At 44.4% G+C, this 22,612-nt stretch overlaps 1 protein-coding gene across 6 annotated transcripts in view; it reads left to right on the top strand.

The window, feature by feature from the left end:
- mapk10 (mitogen-activated protein kinase 10) overlaps positions 1-22,612 on the top strand; it is a 485,536-nt gene that overhangs the window by 129,158 nt on the left and 333,766 nt on the right. For 4 of the 6 annotated variants that reach the window (XM_085963726.1, XM_085963697.1, XM_085963687.1 and 1 more), the window contains exon 2: positions 3,588-3,659. In XM_085963726.1, coding sequence (XP_085819852.1) covers positions 3,588-3,659 — 72 coding nt within the window. Of the gene's footprint in view, positions 1-3,587; positions 3,686-22,612 lie in introns of all 6 variants that reach the window. The other 2 variants (XM_085963717.1, XM_085963707.1) reach the window with 2 other exon arrangements.

Genomic DNA, 22,612 nt, shown 5'->3' with positions numbered 1-22,612 from the left:
TGCAACTTTTAGTGATTTGTGTATTTGTACTCCGAGATCCCTTTGTTCCTTTACGTCACCTAGTCTCGCACCCTCCAAGTAATAAGTGATCTCCTTATTCTTCCTACCAAAATGTAATACCTCACATTTATCTGTGTTGAACTTCATTTGCCAATGATATGCCCAGTCTGCAAGTTTATTAATGTCCTTCTGTAATTTGTTGTAGTCCTCCTCAGTATTGACTATCCCCCTCAATTTGGTGTCATCCGCAAATTTAGATTTTTGTGTTTTTGATTCCAAAGCCTAAATCGTTAATATAAATTGTGAACAACAGTGGTCCCAGCACTGATCCTTGTGGAACACTGCTACCCACCTTCTGCCAATGTGAATAGCTACCTTTTACCCCTACTCTCTGCTTTCTGCCTTGAAGCCAGCTAGCTATCCATTCTGCTACTGGTCCCCTGACTCCGCATTCTCTGACCTTGTTCATCAGTCTATTATGGGGTACCTTATCGAAGGTCTTTTGAAAATCTAGATAAATTACATCTACTGCATTATCTACTCCCTCTGTTACCTCTTCAAAAAATTCAATGAGGTTGGTCAAGCAAGACTTTCCCTTTTGAAATCCATGCTGACTATTCATTACTATGTTTTTGGTTTCTAGATGTTCTTTTATTTTCTCCATTAGTAGGGGTTCGATTATTTTTCCTACCACCAATGTTAAGCTGACTGGTCTATAACTCCCTGGACATGTTCTACCCTCCTTCTTAAATATCGGTATTATGTTAGCTATCTGCCAGTCCTCTGGCACCACACCTTTTTCTAACAAATTATTAAACATGTGTAGTAATGCCTCTGCTATCTCTTCCCTAGATTATTTTAAAATGTGTGGATGCAATCCATCCGGACCAGGGGTTTTATCCCCTTTGAGCTTGATTAGTTTATTTAATATATCCCCTCTTTTTTTTTAAAAATACACTTATCTCATTACTAATCTCATCCTCCAATGTCATATCCACCTGTTCTATCTTCCTGGTAAATACTGAAGCAAAATAATTATTTAATACTTCTGCCATCTCTCTATCGTTACCTGTGGTATTATCCTGTCTATCCCTAATGACCTTATTCCCATCCCAACCTTCCTTTTTTTATTGATGTGTCAATAAAATATTTTACTATTTTGTTTTATGTTCCTTGATAATTTAATTTCATAGTTCCTCTTTGCCTTCCAAATTTTTTTGACTTCTCTCCTAATCTCTTCGTATTCTCCTTTATCATGCACTCCCCTGCTGCCTATGTACTTAATGTATGCCTCTTTCCTTACCCTCAATTGTTCCCTTATGGCTTTATTCACCCATGGAGTCTCATTAGTGTTTAGTTTGTTCTTTCCTTTTAGTGGAATATATTGTTCTTGCACTCTGTCGAACACTGCTTTAAATGTTTCCCATTGCTGTTCTACATCATTATTTGCCAATATTGTTGCCCATTTTATTTTCCCAAGTTCTGTTCTCATCCCCTCAAAATCAGCTTTTCTCCAATCTATTGCCCTGGTTTTCGTCATACTTACGTCCTTCTCAATTATCATCTTAAAGAGTATTATATTATGGTCACTATTATCTAGATGTTCCCCTACTTTTACTTCTCTTATCTGCTCTGGTTCATTCCCCATTACTAGATCCAATAGCGAATCCTCCCTTGTTGGGCTTTTTACATATTGGGCAGGGTTTTCATTGGGCCGTGGAGGCGGGATTGGAGGCGTGTTGGGGGTTAAAATCTTGAAATCGGGGGGCACGAACCCATCCCGCCCCCAACCCGCCTCCATGCCAGTTTCAAAGGAGGCGGACAGCCAACCTATGCTGGAAGCCGCCTCCCCGAGGCGGGAAGGGGATTAGTGCCAATTAACTGCCTGTTAACAGGTAGTTTTTAGCCTAATCCCTATTTTTATTCCTGAAGTGTGGGATTCCCGATGGCTCCAAACCACGCCAAGTTAGCGAGGCGGACTGTCTGGCTGAAGGGCTTGGAGGGTTCCAGATGTCCGTTGTTCAGGTGAGTGATGGGTGCATGAGTGCAGAGGTAAGTGTGTTTGGTGTGTGTAAAGTGTTTAAAGAAGTTTTACTTACTTTTTCTTACCTTTACAGCCTTCTGTCCTTCAGGTCTCAGGAGTCGCTCATCTCACCAGCACAGAAAGCAGAATGGCCGCGAGCTGTCAAAAGTTGCAGCATTCAGCTTTCTGTTCTGGAGAGATCTCTAAATCAGCCTGAGAGGAAGGAATTAACTTGGAGTACAGATTGTCAGTATTTGACAGCTTCAAAGAGCTGTCAAACGCTGATATTTCATCTGTCAAAAGTTCTTGACAGATGAAATGTCGATCTGTGACATCACCTGTTGCCGGGTGGCCCTTAATTGGCCTGCTGAGCCTGCTGGGCGGGCTCAACAAGGTCAATCAAGTGAAAATCGCGTGGGTTGGCCACAACTCAATGGAGGCGGGACTACAACCCCGAAAATTGTAGTCCCGCCTCCTACACACCTCCAGTATCAAAATCCAGCCCATTGGGTTAGAAAGGAGTCCTATACACATTGTAGGAACTCTATTCCCTTATCCCCTTTACCAACCTCTTCTGTCCAATTAATATCGGGGTAGTTGAAATCCTCTATGTTTATTATTCTATGTTTTTTGCTCATGAGATCACTGGGATTTCAAATGACACCCCCCAGGTGATTAACTAAATATCACTTAAAACCACTATTAAGTGGGTCAAACCAAACTTACATCTTGAGGAAATCCTAATGGACAAATGGCTTTCTGCTAAAAAGAATACTGTGCACAGTCCTGAGAGATAACAAATTACTGGTTGAATCCAGCATTAAAAGAACACAAGACGGAAAAATTCAACACAGGCAAAAATTAATTTTAGCACACCCTGTCTGCCTCTTCCCCAGAAAATGGGCAACTGCTTTCATGCTATCAAATGCTTTTGAATATGTACTTTACTTAATACATTGAGATGCTACAGACGTCCAGGAAAGTATGCTGCATTCTCAGTCTGCAAATAAGGAGCACGAGGTTGATCAAATTCAAGCCCAGAGATTATTTTAAAGCAATGGCATACCCTAATGGCATCACCCAAGTCCCCATTTGATATATAAAGCACTGTGTTTCTAACTATTTCAACCTGATGAGGTATCTTCTTTCTAAATTGGTCTTAATAAACAGAAATTGCTGGCTGGTTTCTATTAAATTGGAAAGCTAACCCAAAATTGATGGATGAGCATAAGAAAATGTACAATGCAAGTTTAACAGAATGAATTTAGTAGGTGTAAATTGAAACTGTTTTTGGTTTTTTAATATCTTTCCAATTAAGAGAGCGATTCCCTTGGTGGGTTTTGACTTAAGTAGAACTGACTGCAGTTCTAATGCATTGGAAAAGATCTAGTATGTTGAGTAATTTATGGGTCCAGTGCAAATATAGAAAATGTCAATATGGTATAAACTAACATCTAATTTACATGCCACTCCAGCCTTAAGTTAACTTATTTAATTCAGGGAGGATAATTTCAATGTGAAAATTGAACCTCAAACTCTATTTGCATTTTCATTTCCCTTGCAGGTATTTATGAGCCGACATTTCTTGTACTACTGCAGTGAACCTATCCTGGATGTGAAGATTGCGTTTTGTCAGGTGTGTGTTCCTTACAGGTAAACAAGGTACAGTATTTGTTGAATCACATTTCCATTTCATTTATGTCTCTTGTGTGATGCATGATTCAAAGTGATGTGTGCAGTCATGACTAAGATCAAGCATAACTGTGTTCCTTCTGTTTTATCATCAGTTATAAAAGAATAATATTGGCCCAGTAATTCCGGGCACAACGCGTGAGTAAGGACGGGGTACTCACGCGTGTGCCCGGAGGAATTGCCGGTTTTCAGCATGCACAGCGCATGCGCTGACCGGCATTTCCTGTCCTCTGACCCAAGGGGTTAAGAGGCAGAATGCGCGCGACTGCACAGGCAGCGCGTGCACAGTGAAATTCCTTTTTTTTTTCAGAGTTGCCCGAGTGCAAAGGCCTCCGGTTTTTACGCGTGGAAAAACCAGACGTAAGTACTTCGTTTTACAGGTAAGTGGGCTTTTAGTACAATGTAGAAATATTTTTTCCACAGGTTTATTATTTTTAAAGAATTTACAGTAAGGTAAGTTTAGTTTTAGACCCTACTTTTAAAAAAATTATTTTTTTCAAAAAATTGAATTGTTTAAAACATTTTTAAAAACTTATTTATAGTTAATATAATCAGTGGGATGTTTTTTAAAATTTTATTTAAAGTTAAAGTAGTGTTTTGGCAGCCCATACTTTTCATGAGTTTGACAGCTCTTACTGTCAAACTCATCCTCCCCTGATTGGCTGCACAGTGCTCACCTGATCCCAGCCGGCACATCGCACTAACGACGCCGCTGGATCAGGTAAGCACATCGCGCCGACATCGGAACCGGGCCAGTGACAGGAAATGCAAGCAGGCCCAGGCTTCAGATGTCGGTGCGCAGGGTGAGTGCACAGCGGGGGCTTGCACGCGCGGCAAGCTCCCGATCCTAATTTCAGGGCCATTGAGTACTTGCAGCGATCAGACTAATTTAAAGGAGCTGTATTCTTAACTTGGTATTGGCTGGGTGATAGCTCACTAATACCTATATTGAGATTCTGATAAGTGCAATCTGACAGGTAGAAACATCTGTATATTTTGGTACCACGTATTAAAGAAAATAAAGATAATTTCAACTAGTACTCTTACAACCCCACTAGTGCCACCATTTTGAATGTGGGTTGGTTAATTAGACTGCAGATGTACCTACCTGTCTGCCTACAGTTTGCTCTTATTTCCTAGACCGCATATGGGACATTGGAAGACTGCCTCTATGTAACCAGAGGTGGTTGGAATAGATTTATTCTTAAATGAGTCATCCCAGGCCTCTTGAGAGTGGTATTGGGGAAAGCTCCTATGATGGCCTAGTATAGTATTAAGCCATGCACCCCACGAGATCCCTGTTTTGATGCTGGATCTGTGCTTAGTTAGTTGATCTAAGCTGGGGCAGTAATTACAATTGGTCTCAGGACCTTTGGACTAGGAAAGGGAAATAATCTGCTGGTAAATGCACATATAAGAACATAAGAACATAAGAAATAGGAGCAGGAGTAGGCCAATCGGCCCCTCGAGCCTGCTCCGCCATTCAATAAGATCATGGCTGATCTGACCTTAACCGCCAATCCACTATCACAGAACCATCTCCTGAATCTAACAGAATTAGACACACGAAATAGGAGCAGGATCAGGCTACATGGCCCCTGGGCCCGCTCCGCTACCCACAGGGCCATGACCGATCCGAACCTAGACTCATGTCCAAATTCCTGCCCGCTCCCCGTAACCCTTAATTCCCTTTACTTCTAGGAAACTGTCTATTTCTGTTTTAAATTTATGTAATGATGTAGCTTCTACAGCTTTTTGGGGCAGCATATTCCATGGACCTACCACCCTCTGAGTGAAGTAGTTCCTCCTCATCTCAGTTTTGAAAGAGCAGCCCCTTATTCTAAGACTATGCCCCCTAGTTCTAGTTTCACCCATCATCGGGAACATCCTCCCCGCATCCACCCGATCCAACCCCTTCACAATCTTATATGTTTCAATAAGATCGCCTCTCATTCTTCTGAACTCCAATGAATAGAGTCCCAATCTACTCAACCTCTCCTCATATGTCCATCCACTCATCCCCGGGATTAACCGAGTGAACCTTCTTTGTACTGACTCGAGAGCAAGTATGTCCTTCCTTAAGTATGGACACCAAAACTGTATGCAGTATTCCAGGTGCGGTCTCACCAATACCTTGTACAACTGAAGCAATACCTCCCTATTTTTATATTCTATCCCCCTAGCAATGAAAGCCAACATTCCATTGGCCTTCTTAATCACTTGCTGCACCTGCATACTAACCTTTTGAGATTCGTGCACCAGGACCCCCAGATCCCTTTGTACTTCAGTACTTTCCAGTTTCTTGCCATTAAGATAATAACTTGCTCTACGATTTTTCCTGCCAAAGTGCATAACCTCACACTTTCCAGTATTGTATTCCATCTGCCAAATCTCTGCCCACTTACTTAGCCTGTCTATGTCCCCTTGCAGGTTTTTAATGTCCTCCTCACTCACTACTTTCCCTCCCATCTTAGTATCATCTGCAAACTTTGATATGTTACACTCGGTCCCCTCCTCCAAATCATTAATATAGATTGTAAAGAGTTGGGGACCCAGCACTGACCCCTGCGGAACACCACTAGTTACTGATTGCCAGTCTGAGAATGAACCATTTATCCCAACTCTCTGCCTTCTGTTAGATAGCCAATCCTCTATCCATGCCAGAATATTACCCCCAATCCCATGATTTTTTATCTTAAGCAATAATCTTTTGTGTGGCACCTTGTCAAATGCCTTTTGGAAGTCTAAATACACTATGTCCACTGGTTCCCCTTTATCCACCCTATATGTTACTTCCTCAAAGAACGCCAGCAAATTTGTCAAACATGACTTCCCCTTCATAAAACCATGCTGACTTTGTCCTATTAAATTATGATTATCCAACTGTCCTGTTACTGTCTCCTTAATAATGGACTCCAATATTTTACCTACCACAGATGTTAGGCTAACCGGTCTATAGTTTCCAGCCTTCTGTCTACTGCCCTTTTTAAATAAGGGTGTTACATTAGCAGTTTTCCAGTCTGCCGGGACCTTTGCTGAGTCCAGGGAGTTTTAGAAAATTATTACCAATGCATCCACAATCCCTACCGCCACCTCCCTCAAGACCCTAGGATGTAAGCCATCAGGTCCAGGTGATTTATCCGCCTTGAGTCCCATTATTTTACCGAGTACCACTCCCTTAGTGATTTTGATCGTGTTTAGCTCCTCCCCCCCTTTAGCCCCCTGTTTGTCCAGTGTTGGGATATTCTTAGTGTCTTCTACTGTAAAGGCTGATATAAAATATTCATTCAGTGTTTTTGCCATCTCCATATTTCCCACCATTAATTTCCCGGTCTCATCCTCTAAGGGACCAACATTTACTTTAGCCACCCTTTTTCTTTTTATATAACTATAAAAACTCTTACTATCTGTTTTTATATTTTTTGCTAATTTACTTTCATAATCTATCTTCCCTTTCTTAATCAATCTTTTTGTTATTTTTTGCTGTCTGTTAAAGTTTTCCCAATCCTCTATCCTCCCACTAGATTTGGCTACCTTATATGCCCTTGTTTTTAGTCGAATACTATCCTTAATTTCTTTACTTAGCCACGGATGGCTGTCTTTTCTTTTACACCCTTTTCTCAGTGGAATATATATTTTTTGGAAGTTGTAAAATAACTCCTTAAATGTACACCACTGATCATGTATCGTCTTACCCTTTAATCTATTTTCCCAATCCACTCTACTCAATTCCGCTCTCATACCTTCATAGTCTCCTTTATTCAAGCTTAGCACGCTTGTTTGAGATCCAACCTTCTCACCCTCTAATTGAATATGGAATTCAACCATGTTATGGTCACTCATTCCAAGGGGATCCTTTACTATTACATTTTTAATTAATCCTGTCTCGTTACACAGGACCAGATCTAAGGTTGCTTGCCCCCTGGTCGGTTCAGTTACATACTGCTCAAGAAACCCATCCCTAATACACTCAATGAACTCATCCTCAAGGCAGCCCTGCCCAATTTGATTTGTCCAATTAATATGATAGTTAAAATCCTCCATAATTATAGATGTTCCCTTATTACAAGCCTCAACTATTTCCTGATTGATACTCCGTCCAACAGAGTTGCCACTGTTCGGAGGCCTATAGACTACGCCCACTAGTGTTTTTTTCCCCTTATTATTCCTTACCTCCACCCAAACTGTTTCATTATCCTAATCTTTTGACTCAATATCATTTCTCTGTATTACAGTGATTCCTTCCTTTATTAACATAGCCACCCCACCTCCCCTTCCTTCCTGCCTGTCCTTCCTGATCGTTAAATAACCTGGTATGTTTAATTCCCAGGCATTGTCACCCTGCAGCCATGTTTCTGTAACGGCCACAAGATCATACCCATATGTAGTTATTTGTGCCATTAACTCGTCTATTTTGTTACGAATGCTACGTGCATTCAGATAGAGAACTTTCAAAGATGTTTTGTGACACTTAGTTCCTGCTTTTGCCCTTTTTATTTCTTTACCTTTTACTCCATACCTTCTGCCCCTTCCTGACACGCTCTGGTTTTTAATTTCCCCACTGCTACCTAAGTCTATGACCTTCTCTGTTGTCATTTTTATTATTTGCTCTCTAGGAACCTCCCCCCCACTAGTTAGTTTGAATATGTGGACATTGGGTTAGGACAGACTCTGTGATACTCTCCACAGCTGAATAATCTTCTGACATTCTCTTTCTGAACTTACACATGGAGAATGGCTACTTGGGCAAGATACTGTAAGGCTTGGGTTTAATGAACCATACACCCAGCAAGAGTCAATAGGGGTTATTTTGGTGAAAGGGTGAAAACAGGCGCTAAATGGGTGCTGTGCTAATAAGATACGCCTGGTTGAAAGTCTGGACTTAACACACAATTTTGGTTCTAAATGCTGATTACCATAATTTGAATTTGCCTGAAGGTGCTAAAACAGACACCAGCAGGCTTCGCACTCGAGCGCTGATTAGACACAATTTTCGTAGAGCAGTCTATGTGGGCTCCTCGGTCCCACTGCCGCTGAAAGTGTGGAGTGGGCTGCCTGGCACACAGCGGCAGGTTTCAACATGGCTCAGGGACCGAGTGAGAGGGTGCACAGGTTCTCGGACCCTGCACTAGAGATCCTGGTGGAGGAGGTCCAGGGAGGAGGGATGTCCTGTACTTGCAGGGGGTGGGGGGGGAGTTGTCCACCTCGCCCTCCTGTCCCTCGTGTCTGTCTCTCCTGCAGCAGCTAGTGCTGCTCTACCTGGCGTCATGTCCTTCTCCCATTCTTCCTGCAGACCTAGGGGGATCCCTAGCATGGTGCCCATGACTGGGGGAGGCGCACATATGTGCTTTGTGCCAGCTCAAAAGGAGATAGGGTACTATGGAGTAATGAACAAATCTCTGCCACTAGACACTGGTGGTACAGTAGAATCATAGAATCATAAAATCATTACAGCACAGTAGGAGGCCATTTGGACTGTCAAGCCCGTGTCGGCTCTCTGTAAGAGCACTTCAGCTAGCCCCAATCCCCCACCCTTTCTCTGTAGCCCTGCAATTTTTTTCTTTCAGGTACTTATCTAATTCCCTTTTGAAAGCCGCGATTGAATCTGCATCCACCACTCTTTCAGGCAATGCATTCCGGATCATAACCACTCGCTGCGTAAAAAAGTTTTTCCTCATGTCGCATTTGGACCTTCTGCCAATCACCTTAAATCTGTGTCCTCTGGTTCTCGACCCTTCCGCAAATGGGAACAGTTTCTCTCTACCTACTCTGTCTCGACCCCTCAAGATTTTGAACACCTTTATTAAACCTCCTCTCAATCTTCTCTGCTCTAAGGAGAACAACCCCAGCTTCTCCAGTCTATCCACGTAACTGAGGTCCCTCATCCCTGGAACCATTCTTGTAAATCTTTTCTGCACCCTCTCTAAAGCCTTCATATCCTTGCTAAAGTGCGGTGCCCAGAATTGGACACAATATTCCAGTTGAGGCCGAACCAGTGTTTTATAAATGTTCATCATAACATCCTTGCTTTTGTACTCTATGCTTCTATTTATGAAGCCCAGTATCCCATATGCTTTTTTAACCGCTTTCTCAATCTGCCCTGCCACCTTCAACAATTTGTGTACATATACCCCCAGGTCTCTCTGTTCCTGCAACCCCTTTAGAATTGTACCCTTTAGTTTATATTGCCTCTCCTCGTTCTTCCTACCAAAATCTATCACTTCGCACTTTTCTGCATTAAATTTCATCTGCTACGTGTCCGTCCATTCCACCAGCCTGTCTATGTCCTCTTGAAGTCTATCCCTATCCTCCTCACTGTTCACTATACTTCCAAGTTTTGTGTCATCTGCAAATTTTGAAACAGTGCCATGTACACCTAAGTCTAAATCGTTAATATATATCAAGACAAGCAGTGGTCCTAGTACCGATCCCTGGGTAACACCACTGTATACCTTCCTCCAGTATGAAAAACAACTGTTCAGCACTATTCTGTTTCCTGTCACTTAGCCAATTTCGTATCCATGCTGCCACTGTCCCTTTTATTCCATGGGCTTCAACATTGCTGGCAAGCCTATTATGTGGCACTTTATCAAATGCCTTTTGGAAGTCCATGTAAACCTCATCAACCCTCTCTATCACCTCATCAAAAAACTCGATCAAGTTGGTTAAACATGATTTTCCTTCAACAAATCCGTGCTGGCTTTCCTTAATTAATCCACACTTGTCCAAGTGACTGTTAATTTTGTCCCAGATTCTCGTTTCTAAAAGCTCCCTCATCACCGAGGAAAAGCTGACTGGTCTGTAGTTGCTGGGTTTATCCTTACATCCTTTTTTGAACAAAGGTGTAACATTTACAATTTTCCAGTCATCTGGCACCACCCCCGTATCCAAGGAGGATTGGAAGATTATGGCCAGAACCTCTGCAATTTCCACCTTTACTTCCCTCAGCATCCAGGATGCACCCATCTGGTCCTGGTGACTTATCTACTTTAAGTACAGCCAGCCTTTCTAGTACCTCGTCTTTATCAATTTTTATCCCATCTAGTATTTCAACTACCTCCTCTTTCCCAATGACTTTGGCAGCATCTTCTTCCTTGGTAAAGACAGATGCAAAGCATTCATTTATTACATCAGCCATGCCCTCTGCCTCCACGTGTAGGTCTCCTTTTTGGTTCCTAATCAGCCCCACCCCTCTTCTTACTACCCATTTACTATTTATATGCCTATAGAAGACTTTTGTATTCCTTTTTATGTTAGCTGCCAGTCATTTCTTATACTCTCTCTTTGCTCTTATTTAATTTTTCACTTCTCCTCTGACCTTTCTGTATTCAGCCTGGTTCTCACTTGTATTCTCAACCTGACATCTGTCAGGAGCGTATCTGTCATAGGCTCCTTGTTTCTGCTTTATCTTACTCTCTATCTTTTTCGTCATCCAGGGAGCTCTGGATTTGGTTGCCCTACCTTTCCCCCTCATGAGAATGTACCTCGACTGTACCTGAACCATCTCCTCTTTAAAGGCAGACCATTGTTCGATTAGAGTTTTGCCTGCCAATCTTTGATTCCAGTTTGCCCGGGCCAGATCCATTCTCAACCCACTGAAATTGGCCCTCCTCCAATTAAGTATTTTTACTCTAGATTGCTCCTTGTCCTTTTCCTTAGCTACTCTAAACCTTATGATACTATGATCACTGTTCACTAAAGGTTCCCCTACTGACACTTGATCCACCTGACCCACCTCATTCCCCAGAACCAGATCCAGCAATGCCTCTTTCCTTGTTGGGCCGGAAACATACTGATCAAGAAAGTTCTCCTGAACACAGTTCAGAAATTCTTCCCCCTCTCTGCCCTTAACACTATTACTATCCCAGCCTATATTAGGATAATTGAAGTCCCCCATTATCACTACTCAATAGTTCTTGCATCTCCCTGTAATTTCCCTGCAAATTTGCTCCTCTATATCCTTCCCACTAGTTGGTGGCCTATAGAATACACCTAGTAGTGTAATGGCACCTCTATTGTTTCTTAACTCTAACCAAATAGATTCTGTCCTTGACCCTTCCAGGACATCCTCTCTCATCAGCACAGTATTATTCTCCTTAATCAATCCTACACCCCACCTCCTTTCTTTCCTTCCCTATCTTTCCTGAACACCTTATATCCAGGAATAGTTAGTACCCAATCCTGCCCTTTTTTGAGCCAGGTCTCCGTTATCACCACTACATCATATTCCCATGTGGCTATTTCCGCCTGCAGTTCGCCAACCTTATTTACCACACTTTGTGCGTTTACATACACGCACTGTAAACCTACCTTAGACTTTCTTGTATTTTCTCTTAGTCTGACCCTACCTAATACCATACTATTTCTTACTCCAGTGCTATCTGCCTGTCCCAATCCTTTGTGCATCTTGTTTCTCCTTTCTAATGCTACATCCTTGTGCCCATCCTCCAGCCAAATGAGTTTAAACCCTCCCCAACAGCACTAGCAAACCCCCCATGAGGACATAGGTTCCGGCTCTGTTGAGGTCCAACCCGTCCGGCCTGTACAGGTCCCACCTCCCCCAGAACCGGTCCCAATGTCCTAGGAATCTAAAGCCCTCCCTCCTGCACCATCTCTCCTGCCACACATTCATCTGCTCTACCCTCCTATTTCTATACTCACTTGCGCATGGTACCAGGAGTAATCCGGAGATTACTACCTTTGAGGTATTTCTTTTTAATCTCTTTCCTAGCTCCCTAAAATTGCCTGCAGGACCTCATCCCTCTTTCTACCTATGTCGTTAATACCGATATGGACCACGACTTCTGGCTGTTCACCCTCCCTCTTCAGAGTGTCTGCAGCTGCTCAGCAACATCCTTGACCCAGCCACCTGGGAGTTAACCTACCATCCTGGAATCACATCTGCGGCCGCAGAAACGTCTGTCTGTTCTCCTAACTATTGAATCCCCTGTCACTATTGCTTTCCCAATTGCACTGTGGGAGCCTGATTTAAATATGTTAATATGTGTCCCATCTCTCCTCGCTGGGACTCTCAAATGTTCCGGTATCTACCGCTGTTAAAATGGTGGTGGGTGCGTGCACAGCGTGTTGGGCTCGGGTTCCGCAAATTTAACTTTTTAACACCCCCTCTGACCTTCGCCCGCCCATCGTGAGGGGTTTAATATCAAGGCCAATTAGTCCGCTGTAAAACTTACAGCTAAACGTAATTTAGGACAGCTTTTAACACCAGAGTCTTGTTAGAATAATGCTTTTCATCGGAGGGAAATAAATCTAAATTCAGAAGGCCACTAAAACATTTGGATACTTTAAATGAGGTCACATGGATACTTGGAATCTAACATTTTCACGCTCATATAAAAGATTCTCAGTATAAACCATATCAATGGAGCAAACAACGTCTCTTGGTGTGTTTGGAATATTCATTCTTTTGGAAAATTTTCTTTAGGGGCAGAGGCCCTGAAGTTGTGCAGGGGTTCCACTGGTCTCTGAAGGGTAATTCCGACGGGAGATCGGCAGATCCATGAGGGAAACAGCCATTGCTGCAATTTCCCTGTGGGTTCCGCCAATGCTGAGAGACCCTGTGGAATTTCAGGACCTGAATGTTTGAGTTAAAAGACACCATGGCGTTAGGTGGACTACTTTGAATGTAAGGGGTAATTTCTGTGATCTGACGTCCCGGCAGGGAATAGCACTCACAGGGAGCACATTTCTGGAAATTGCGGCTGTCTGCGTTTTCCAAGATGGATCACCCCTATAAAATACTTTGCAATTTTAGGGTTCCCATTTAAATATATTATAAATGATCACTTATTCAGTAGGAGCAATCCTGGTTCCTATCGATGCTTCATTAACTCCATGGTACCAAACATGTCAGGCTAGGAAGTCAAATATGAGCTGCTCAGCTGACATCAACAATATTCTTTTGTTCCTGGTTCGTGACCCAAAGCTGTGCAGAGTGCTGTGCATTTGACAGACTGAATTACAGTCTCAGATCAACATCCAGTGACAAAAGGATAGTGATCTCTGCTGATTCAGTAGGACTGTACACTCCCTGAGCATGTGCCGCATGTTGGGATGAATGGCTTTTAAGTGACTTTCCACTCAGAAATAATGGGGGTAATTTTAATCCCCAAAAATGCGTGGGTTTGGGTCAGGTAGGAAGTTAAAATGTAAAAAATTTCAAAACGACCCCAACCTGCCTCAAACCCGCCACTTCCAGTTTTAATGGAGGCGGGATGAGGGGTGGGCGACCAACCCGCTTTCAGGAAGTGGGTCGGTTGATAAAACCTTTTAAGGAGGCTGCGTGCCTCCATTTTAACATGATTTCTATTTATTACTACAGTCGGCTGGGTTTCCCGGGCCTCGGGAAACATGGCAGGTAAAAGGAGATGAGAAGGTTTGGATCCATAAGGTAACTGTCTTTACAGCACTGCTTGTGGGTCAGGAGGAGCAGGATTGTTTCCTCCCGGCTAAACAAGCTACCCTGTAAACCTCCCCCCCACCCCCCCCCCGCGATTTGTCTGACCCAGCCACCTCCCCAATCTCTGACCCACCATCTCCCCCAAACCCCCCAGCAATCAGCGACCCCTCACTGTGGGTTCTCTCTCCCCCCTCCCCCCGATCTCTCTGCTCCCCCCCCTCAATCTCTCTGCTCTGGCCTCGTAATCTCCTCCCCCTCGATCTCTCCACTCCCTCTCACTCTTCTCCCTCAATATCTCCATTCCCCTCACCACCACTTTGTGCACAGGCTTTCTCACCTGCCAGGCAAGCCGTCGGATGGGAAAACCTGGAGAAAAAAATTGAAACTGCAGGGCGTTCAGGGAAACTCATACTCCTGGGTTTCCCGCCCATAACTCCAAACCCCCACTCCCAGCGGGTGCCTCGGTAAATATCGGGGCCGTTGTCTCCATGGAAAGTGCAACCTATATGAAATATTGTTACTTTGATTTGATGGCAAAGCACAATATAATATTTTCATCAGAATCAGCTCACATGAAGTGATAGTGACCCAGTGACAATAAAGGAATGCCGATATATGTCTATGTCATGATTGTGGTGTGTGACTTGAGGGGGAACTTGAAGTTGATGGTGTTTCCATGACATGGCCGTTCTTGTCCTTTTTGGTGGCAGAGGTCACAGGGGAGGGAGCTGCTGTCTAAGTAACTTTGGTGCGTTAAGGGCCACCGATGGATTAAAATACCTTTCTAAAGGCTTGCATTATTTTTATTACCCTGTTGTGATACTCCCCTTTAATTGAATCCCATCATTTTGAATTTGCCATCCTTAGTGTGTGCCCTATATTCGTTGAAATATGCACTTAAAGCTTTACTATTGAGTTGACCTTGAAAAATTGTGTGCAAATGACAAACTTCCAATTACGCCTGGCAAAATCTTGGCAACAGCTGTTCAGTCTAAGCTATACTCATAAGAAAACATCTACAGCAGTTGGGCGCAATCGGCGGTATGGGCGCAAGTTGTGCTCAAAATTGCACTAGTTTTGAGAAGTATTCTGCTCAAACTCATTTGCATATCGCTGAACATAAAATCTTCCATGAACCAGCGCAATTGGGCAGTGTTTCAGAACGGAATTTTAAAAAATTAATATTTGCATTAAAATATATTCCTTGATATATTTAAGAGTGGTAACCTGGTGCAGTTTGATTAATGCAACTGAAAATGAGTTACCACAAAAAATAAGCATTTTAATCAGTGTCTAGCCCACCACATGTGAGTAACCCGATTTTAAATAACTGAAAATGACTTTAAAAACTGTACAGAACCATTTACTTGTTTCATTGGTGTACAGTGGTAAATTAAGAAAAAAATCATATTTAAAAGCTTTTAAAGCTTTTAGGCTCTTGCGCCTAAAAATATAGCTTAATTTTAAGAGCCTCCTCGAAGGCCCGCCAGTGGGCGCTTTTAGCAGAAACTTGCCATGGTCATTACTTTGATCTGGGGGGGCGTGACCAGTTTTGTGGGCAGGTTCTGCTTCCAGCACAATATTTTTGAAACCAGTGCAAAAGATCGCGGCCACTCAATTTGCGCTGAATGCAATTTGCATTTAAAATTCCTCAATCTTTTGCATTTGTTTGGCCGATGTTGGGTGAAATGCGTTCAAAAAACCAGCGCAACCGAACAGAAGCTATATCCCCTCTGCTCATGGACTCCCAGTCAGTCACATGATTCTTTTGGACCAATAGGATAAGAGGCAAACCCCGGTGGTCTATAGAGAATGCTAATGAAGAAAAACTGTGATTCCCTGAGAGCTGGACCACATCACTGTAGGTTGTTGTGTCCGTCAGTAGTAAGACACAGACTGCAGGAGAACGGTACAACAGGTGTTTACTCAACGTGGCTCACTCTGGAACTGAACTGTACAGATTACTACTCAGTGCTATATACAGGTGTGGTCACTGCCGGTACTACAGTATACATGAGCTGTAAAAAGTAGTTCCCCCCCTTTTAGATTAACAGTACCATAACACTCATTTAACAAGTAAATATCAAACTAATTACAATTAACACTTTTAACATACAACGTTAGCTGAAAATAATCCATTTATATATTCAGTCTTTGGGGAGGCTTTCTGATCCTTTCTGGATAGCGCCTTTCCCGAGTGTCTCGCTCTTGGTGCGGAGGCGATTCTGGCACCCTGTCGTCGGTTGGGTCATCAGCTTCCGATGCTACTGTTTCTGGGGTAGATGCAACCTGTACGTCGGGTTCCTCACCAGGTACGTATGGGCGAGGCATGGGGTTGACTTGTTCCTGTGACTCTAGGATCTGGTCAGCATGGCGTCTCATGATGTTCTCCCCAACGTCCATGTAGTGTATGTAACCTGTACTACCTTAAGAGGATACCTTAAGGTGAAGGACTACTTTTTAACAGCTCCTGTACATTGTAGTACCGGTAGTGACCACACCGGTATATAAACCCTGTGGAGTAATATGTATCTCAGTTCCTGCTCTGACCCTCAATCACTAAAGACCTGTTTAGTTACTCTCTGTTGTCTGTGTCGTGTTATTCATAATAACTGCACTTGTAAACACAGACTCAACAGTGGCGACGAGCCTGATCGAACCTAGCAGCAGTTTTGCATCACCTTCCCCAGTACTGAATCTGGGGTACATTGGAAGGAGGCTGCGTCCTGGAACACGGGCGTTGACCAAGGGCATCCGCCCTCAACATCCTGCAGAGCGGTGCATCGCAAGGGAGGCCATCGAGAACTGGGCTTGGGTTTCTGGCCACGAAGTCCAGCATAAGGGCTGGCTACAGGTAGTGCGCAACCCTTCTAAGGCAGCGGCGGGTAAGCCCGATCGAACGGCGCGGGGGAAGACGGCCGAGCTTGTCGGAGGGAGAAGGGGAGGAAAGCAGAGAGGGCGGAGAACAAGACCGCAGCCGGTGTCAGGGGCCGGACTGCAATTGCAGGGCAGAGACGCGCAGCAGCCAGAAAGGCGCTCCATTGCCACGAGGACCGCAGAAAGCAGCGTGGCAACAACAACAGCAACAGCAGCTCAAGGAAGCGCACATACAGGGAAAAACAAGTGCAGGAAGGACCGCTGTGAGGCGTGGGCAGCAGCAGCGCGGGAAAAGACGCCATCTTGAGCCAGCGGAGAAGAAGACGAGCGCGGGAGCCGCCATCTTAAATTAAAAAAAAAAAATAATATCCGAAGGGAAAGAAGAAACTCAGCTAGGATGCCGATAACAGGCAACATTACTGCATTCGACAACGATGTGGAAGATTGGTCCACTTATGTGGAACACATCGAAGTTTATTGTAGAGCGAATGAAGTGCCGGATGATAAGAAAGCACTAACCCTATTAAACTTGATGGGTGCGAAGACGTACGGGTTATTGAGGAACCTGGTAACCCCAGATAAACCAGTAGGAAAAAGTTTCACGGATATTGTTGCTATCCTGCAGGTGCACCTAAACCCTACACCGCAGCTGATAGCAGAACGATTTAAATTCTACAAGAGGAATCAGCATAAAGATGAGAGTAACGCTGATTACCTTACGGAATTACGCAAGCTATCAAAGCACTGTCAGTTCGGAGCAGGACTGGCAGATTCCCTACGGGACAAATTCGTCTGCGGTCTCCTGAGCGAAGGAACCCAGAAAAAGCTACTCTCAGAAAAAGAGTTGACACTGGACAAGGCTTTCAGCGTGGCCGTATCGTATGAAGCAGCAGCACGGGGAGCTGCGGAAATACAGCAAAAGCCACCTGAATTCAGCACCAATGAAATGGCATTGGGTGCAGTAAAGTGCTATCGTTGCGGTAGGACAACGCATGACCAGAACCAGTGCTGGTTCAAAGACAAAGAATGCAGGCAATGTGGCAAACTTGGTCACATAGCGAGAGTCTGCCGGTCAGGAAGGAAGACCAACAGCAAAAAGTCACCGCAGGAGAAGTACAAAAAAGTACATAAAGTGACAGAGAACAGTTCGGATGAACAGAAGACTGATTCAGACTCCAGCAGCAAGGAACTGGGTTGTCTGAAGATACATAATGTGGGCAACACAGCAGACCACCAAACTATCTGGGTCATGCTCAAGATAGCAGGAGTCCAAGTGAAGATGGAATTGGACACAGGATCGGCCTTAACGGTCATAAATAAGTGAGACTACAAAAGGTTATTCTCGCACATTCCCCTGAGGGATATGAAGATTGTATTGAAAACATACACGGGGCAAAAAGTATACCCCAAAGGAAAAATAAAAGTAAACGTGGTCTACAATGGTAAAGAAAGTCAGGAAATGGACTTATATGTGTTACCTGATGGAGGTCCACCACTACTAGGACGTGAATGGATCCGGAAAATACAACTGGATTGGCATTCCATACGAGCACTGACTGTGGATGCCAGTAAGGAGGACGACGTCAAACCTGGACGACTGTCCAAAATCTTAGACGATGCTAAGGAGGTGTTCCAAAAGGGACTTGGGACACTGAAAGGAATTACTGCAACCATCAAGGTTGAAGAAAATGCAAGCCCAAAATTTTTCAAAGCCAGACCGGTGCCTTATGCGATACGACCTGCTGTGGAAGCAGAACTGGAAGGGTTAGAACGTTCAGGAGCACTGGCCAAAGTGGACTGGAGCGAGTGGGCTACACCCATTGTTCCTGTCATGAAGCGATCGTTGAGCAACATGCCTGGTGAACCTAGGAAGGTTCGCATCTGTGGTGATTTCAAAGTCATTGTTAATCCAGTTCTTCACACAGTGCAATATCCGCTTCCGCGGATTGAAGATATCTTCGCTTCGCTATCTGGCGGCAAGCACTTCACCAAGATAGACCTGGCGCAGGCGTACCTGCAGATGGAAGTTGATGAAGTGTCGAGATAGTATCTCACGATCAACACGCATAAGGGCTTATATCAGTATAATAGGCTGGTTTTTGGAGTGGCATTGGCTCCGGCTATTTGGCAATGGGTCATGGAACAGGTCTTGCAGGGAATTCCAGGGACACAGTGTTACTTGGATGACATCCTGGTTACAGGAGATAACGATAGTGATCACCTCGCGAATTTGGAACAGGTGCTCATCAGATTGAAAGAATATGGGCTAAGAGCTAATCGCCAGAAATGCGAGTTTTTTCAGAAGCAAATTTCGTACTGCGGCCATGTTATTGACAAGGAGGGGTTGCATAAGTCCCCTGACAAGATTGAGGCAGTAGTCAAGGCTCCAGCACCGGAAAATGCGTCACAGTTGAGATCGTTCCTCGGGCTGGTTAACTACTACCACAAGTTTTTACCAAATTTATCTACGGTGTTACACCCACTAAACACCCTCTTGCAAACGGGAATACCATGGAAGTGGAGCGATGACTGTAAGCGGGCTTTTCAGAAGAGCAAGGCGTTGATCACGTCTAAGGAAGTGTTGGCTCACTTTAACCCAACGCTACCTATTCGGTTGGCTTGTGATGCATCTCCCTATGGTATTGGGGCGGTGCTCTCACATAGGTTTCCAGATGGCTCGGAAAGGCCAGTCGCTTTTGCATCCAGATCATTGACCTCCGCTGAGCGCAACTATGCTCAGATAGATAGGGAGGCCCTCAGCCTCGTGTGGGGAGTGAAGAAATTTAACCACTACCTGCACGGACAACAGTTTACACTGCTGACAGATCATCAACCATTGGTTTCCATATTCAATCCTAAGAAGGGTGTTCCGGTAATGACGGCGCAGAGGCTTCAGAGATGGTCCCTTTTCCTAGGGGCACATCAATACGATATTGAGTTCAAAGGTACAAAGCAACATGGTAATGCTGATGGGCTGTCGCGCCTGCCGCTACCTACAGCGGAAGAGGCACCAGCAGTTGATCCTGTCGAGATATTCCACTCGACCATCATTGAATGCTTGCCAGTCACCAATGCGGGTATTGAGAGAGAGACCCGAAATGACCCGACACTGTCTCGGGTCTACGATTTGACGGTGAAGGGATGGCCAGCACATGGCGAACCACTGTTACCAGCATTCTCAGCCAGACGAGAACAGCTGTCCGTATGTCAAGGAACACTGATGTGTGGAACAAGGGTGGTTATTCCTCCTAAATTACGGGAGAGAGTCTTAAAAGAATTGCATGAAAGTCATCTGGGGGGGAGTCAAGATGAAAAGCCTTGCTAGGGCTTATGTGTGGTGGCCAGGTATAGACAAACAAATAGAGGACCTGACAAAAAGCTGCTCAGGGTGTCAAAAAGTTCAGAATGCACCTCCAATTGCACCGCTGCATCCGTGGGAATGGCCTTCAGCTCCATGGCAACGCATGCATATTGACTTTGCAGGTCCATCCATGGATTCCATGTTTTTGATAGCAGTAGACGCACACTCTAAATGGCCAGAAGTGATCAAGATGTCGACCACTACCACTGAGAAGACGATTGCAGTCTTGAGAACTATATTTGCGAGGAATGGATTGCCCGAGCAAATTTGTTCAGACAACGGACCACAGTTCGTGTCAGAAGAATTCCAGAAATTCATGAAAAAGAATGGGGTGAAACACTATACATCTGCCCCATACCATCCGGCTACAAATGGGTTGGCCGAGAGATTTGTACAAACATTCAAAAAGGCAATAAAGGCCATGTGTGAAGATCATATTCCACTACAACACAAGGTGGGCAATTTCCTAATGGCATATCGAAACACCACGCATGCAGTGACAAATCAAAGCCCTGCCATCATGTTCTATAACAGAAGGTTGCGGCCCCGGTTGGATTTGTTAAAACCCAATGTGAGACGGGAAGTTGAACACAAGCAATTCCAACACATAAATGAAAATGCCACTGGGAGTTTTGAAATAGGACAACCAGTGTTGGCCAGGGACTATAGAAATGATAAATGGCAACCTGGAACAATTTGTGCACGGCAGGGGCCTTTGATGTACACGGTAGACACTGGGGAGAACGTAATACGACGTCATGCTGACCAACTTGTGGGATCAAGAACAAGGGTCAACCCCATGTCTCCGGCAGAGACACCAGTTGAAGAATTTATTGAGCCTGTAGCATCTACCTCGGACTCGGTTGTATTAGATGATGTTGAATCCATAGAAGATCAATTGAATGAGTCACCCCAGCAACGGGAACAAGAGATCCCTGAAAGGCGTTATCCGGCACGGATCCGGAAGCCTCCTCAGAGACTGAACCTTTGAATATTCATTGTGTGTAAATTGTATATATGTATATATATATTCATGTACTGTATTAATGGGGTGTCCACTGTTGAGCTAAAAGGGGAGGAATTGTAGTGTATGTAACCTGTACTACCTTAAGAGGATACCTTAAGGTGAAGGACTACTTTTTAACAGCTCCTGCACATTGTAGTACCGGTAGTGACCACACCGGTATATAAACCCTGTGGAGTAATATGTATCTCAGTTCCCGCTCTGACCCTCAATCACTAAAGACCTGTTTAGTTACTCTCTGTTGTCTGTGTCGTGTTATTCATAATAACTGCACTTGTAAACACAGACTCAACAGTCCACTGTGTACATTAGTGGGCCCTGCCGTGTGCATATCTTTCCTGGCTGCCATTTTTCTGTTCGGTAGTCGCGGGCCAAGACTGGTTGCCCTACATTGAAGCTCCTTGTTGGCTTCTCATGGATGTGCTGGAATTGCTTACCCTCAACATCTCTTCGTACGTTTGGTCTGAGCAAATCCAGGCGAGATGTTAACCTTCGGTTAAAGAACATCATGGCTGGGGCCTGGTTGGTGACTGCATGTGTCGCATTCCGGTAGGCGAACAGGAAATTGTCCACCTTATGCTGCAGCGGAATGTTGTCATTGTACATAGCCTTTATTGCCTTCTTAAAGGTTTGTACGAACCTCTCAGCCAATCCATTTGTGGCTGGATGATACGGGGTGGATGTGTAATGCCTTACCCCATTCTTCTTCATAAACCTCCGGAACTCTTCGGACACAAACTGTGGTCCATTATCGGAGCAAATCTGTTCCGGCAAGCCGTTCCTGGCAAAAATGGTCCGTAGGACTGCAATAGTTTTCTCCGTGGTGGTGGAGGACATTTTGATGACCTCAGGCCATTTCGAGTGCGCATCCACGGCTATTAAAAACATTGAGTCCATGAATGGACCAGCAAAATCAATATGCACCCATTGCCATGGAGATGAGGGCCACTCCCATGGGTGTAGAGGGGCATGTGGTGGTGCATTTTGGACTTTCTGGCATCCTGAGCAGCTCTTGGTCAGGTCCTTGATTTGTTTATCGATTCCTGGCCACCACACATAATCCCTGGCAAGGCTTTTCATTTTTACCCCTCCCAGATGACCCTCATGAAGCTCATTGAGCACTCTATCCCTTAACTTGGGTGGAATTACCACTCGGGATCCACACATCAAGGTCCCCCGGCACACTGACAGCTGTTCTCTTCTTGTCGAGAATGC

The sequence above is a fragment of the Somniosus microcephalus genome, chromosome 2 (genome assembly GCF_052327205.1).
Source record: "Somniosus microcephalus isolate GS21.2 chromosome 2, FLI_Smic_1.0, whole genome shotgun sequence".
NCBI lineage: Eukaryota > Metazoa > Chordata > Chondrichthyes > Squaliformes > Somniosidae > Somniosus > Somniosus microcephalus.
Note: the sequence above shows the minus strand (reverse complement) of the source record. Positions and strands in the feature narration are given on the sequence as shown.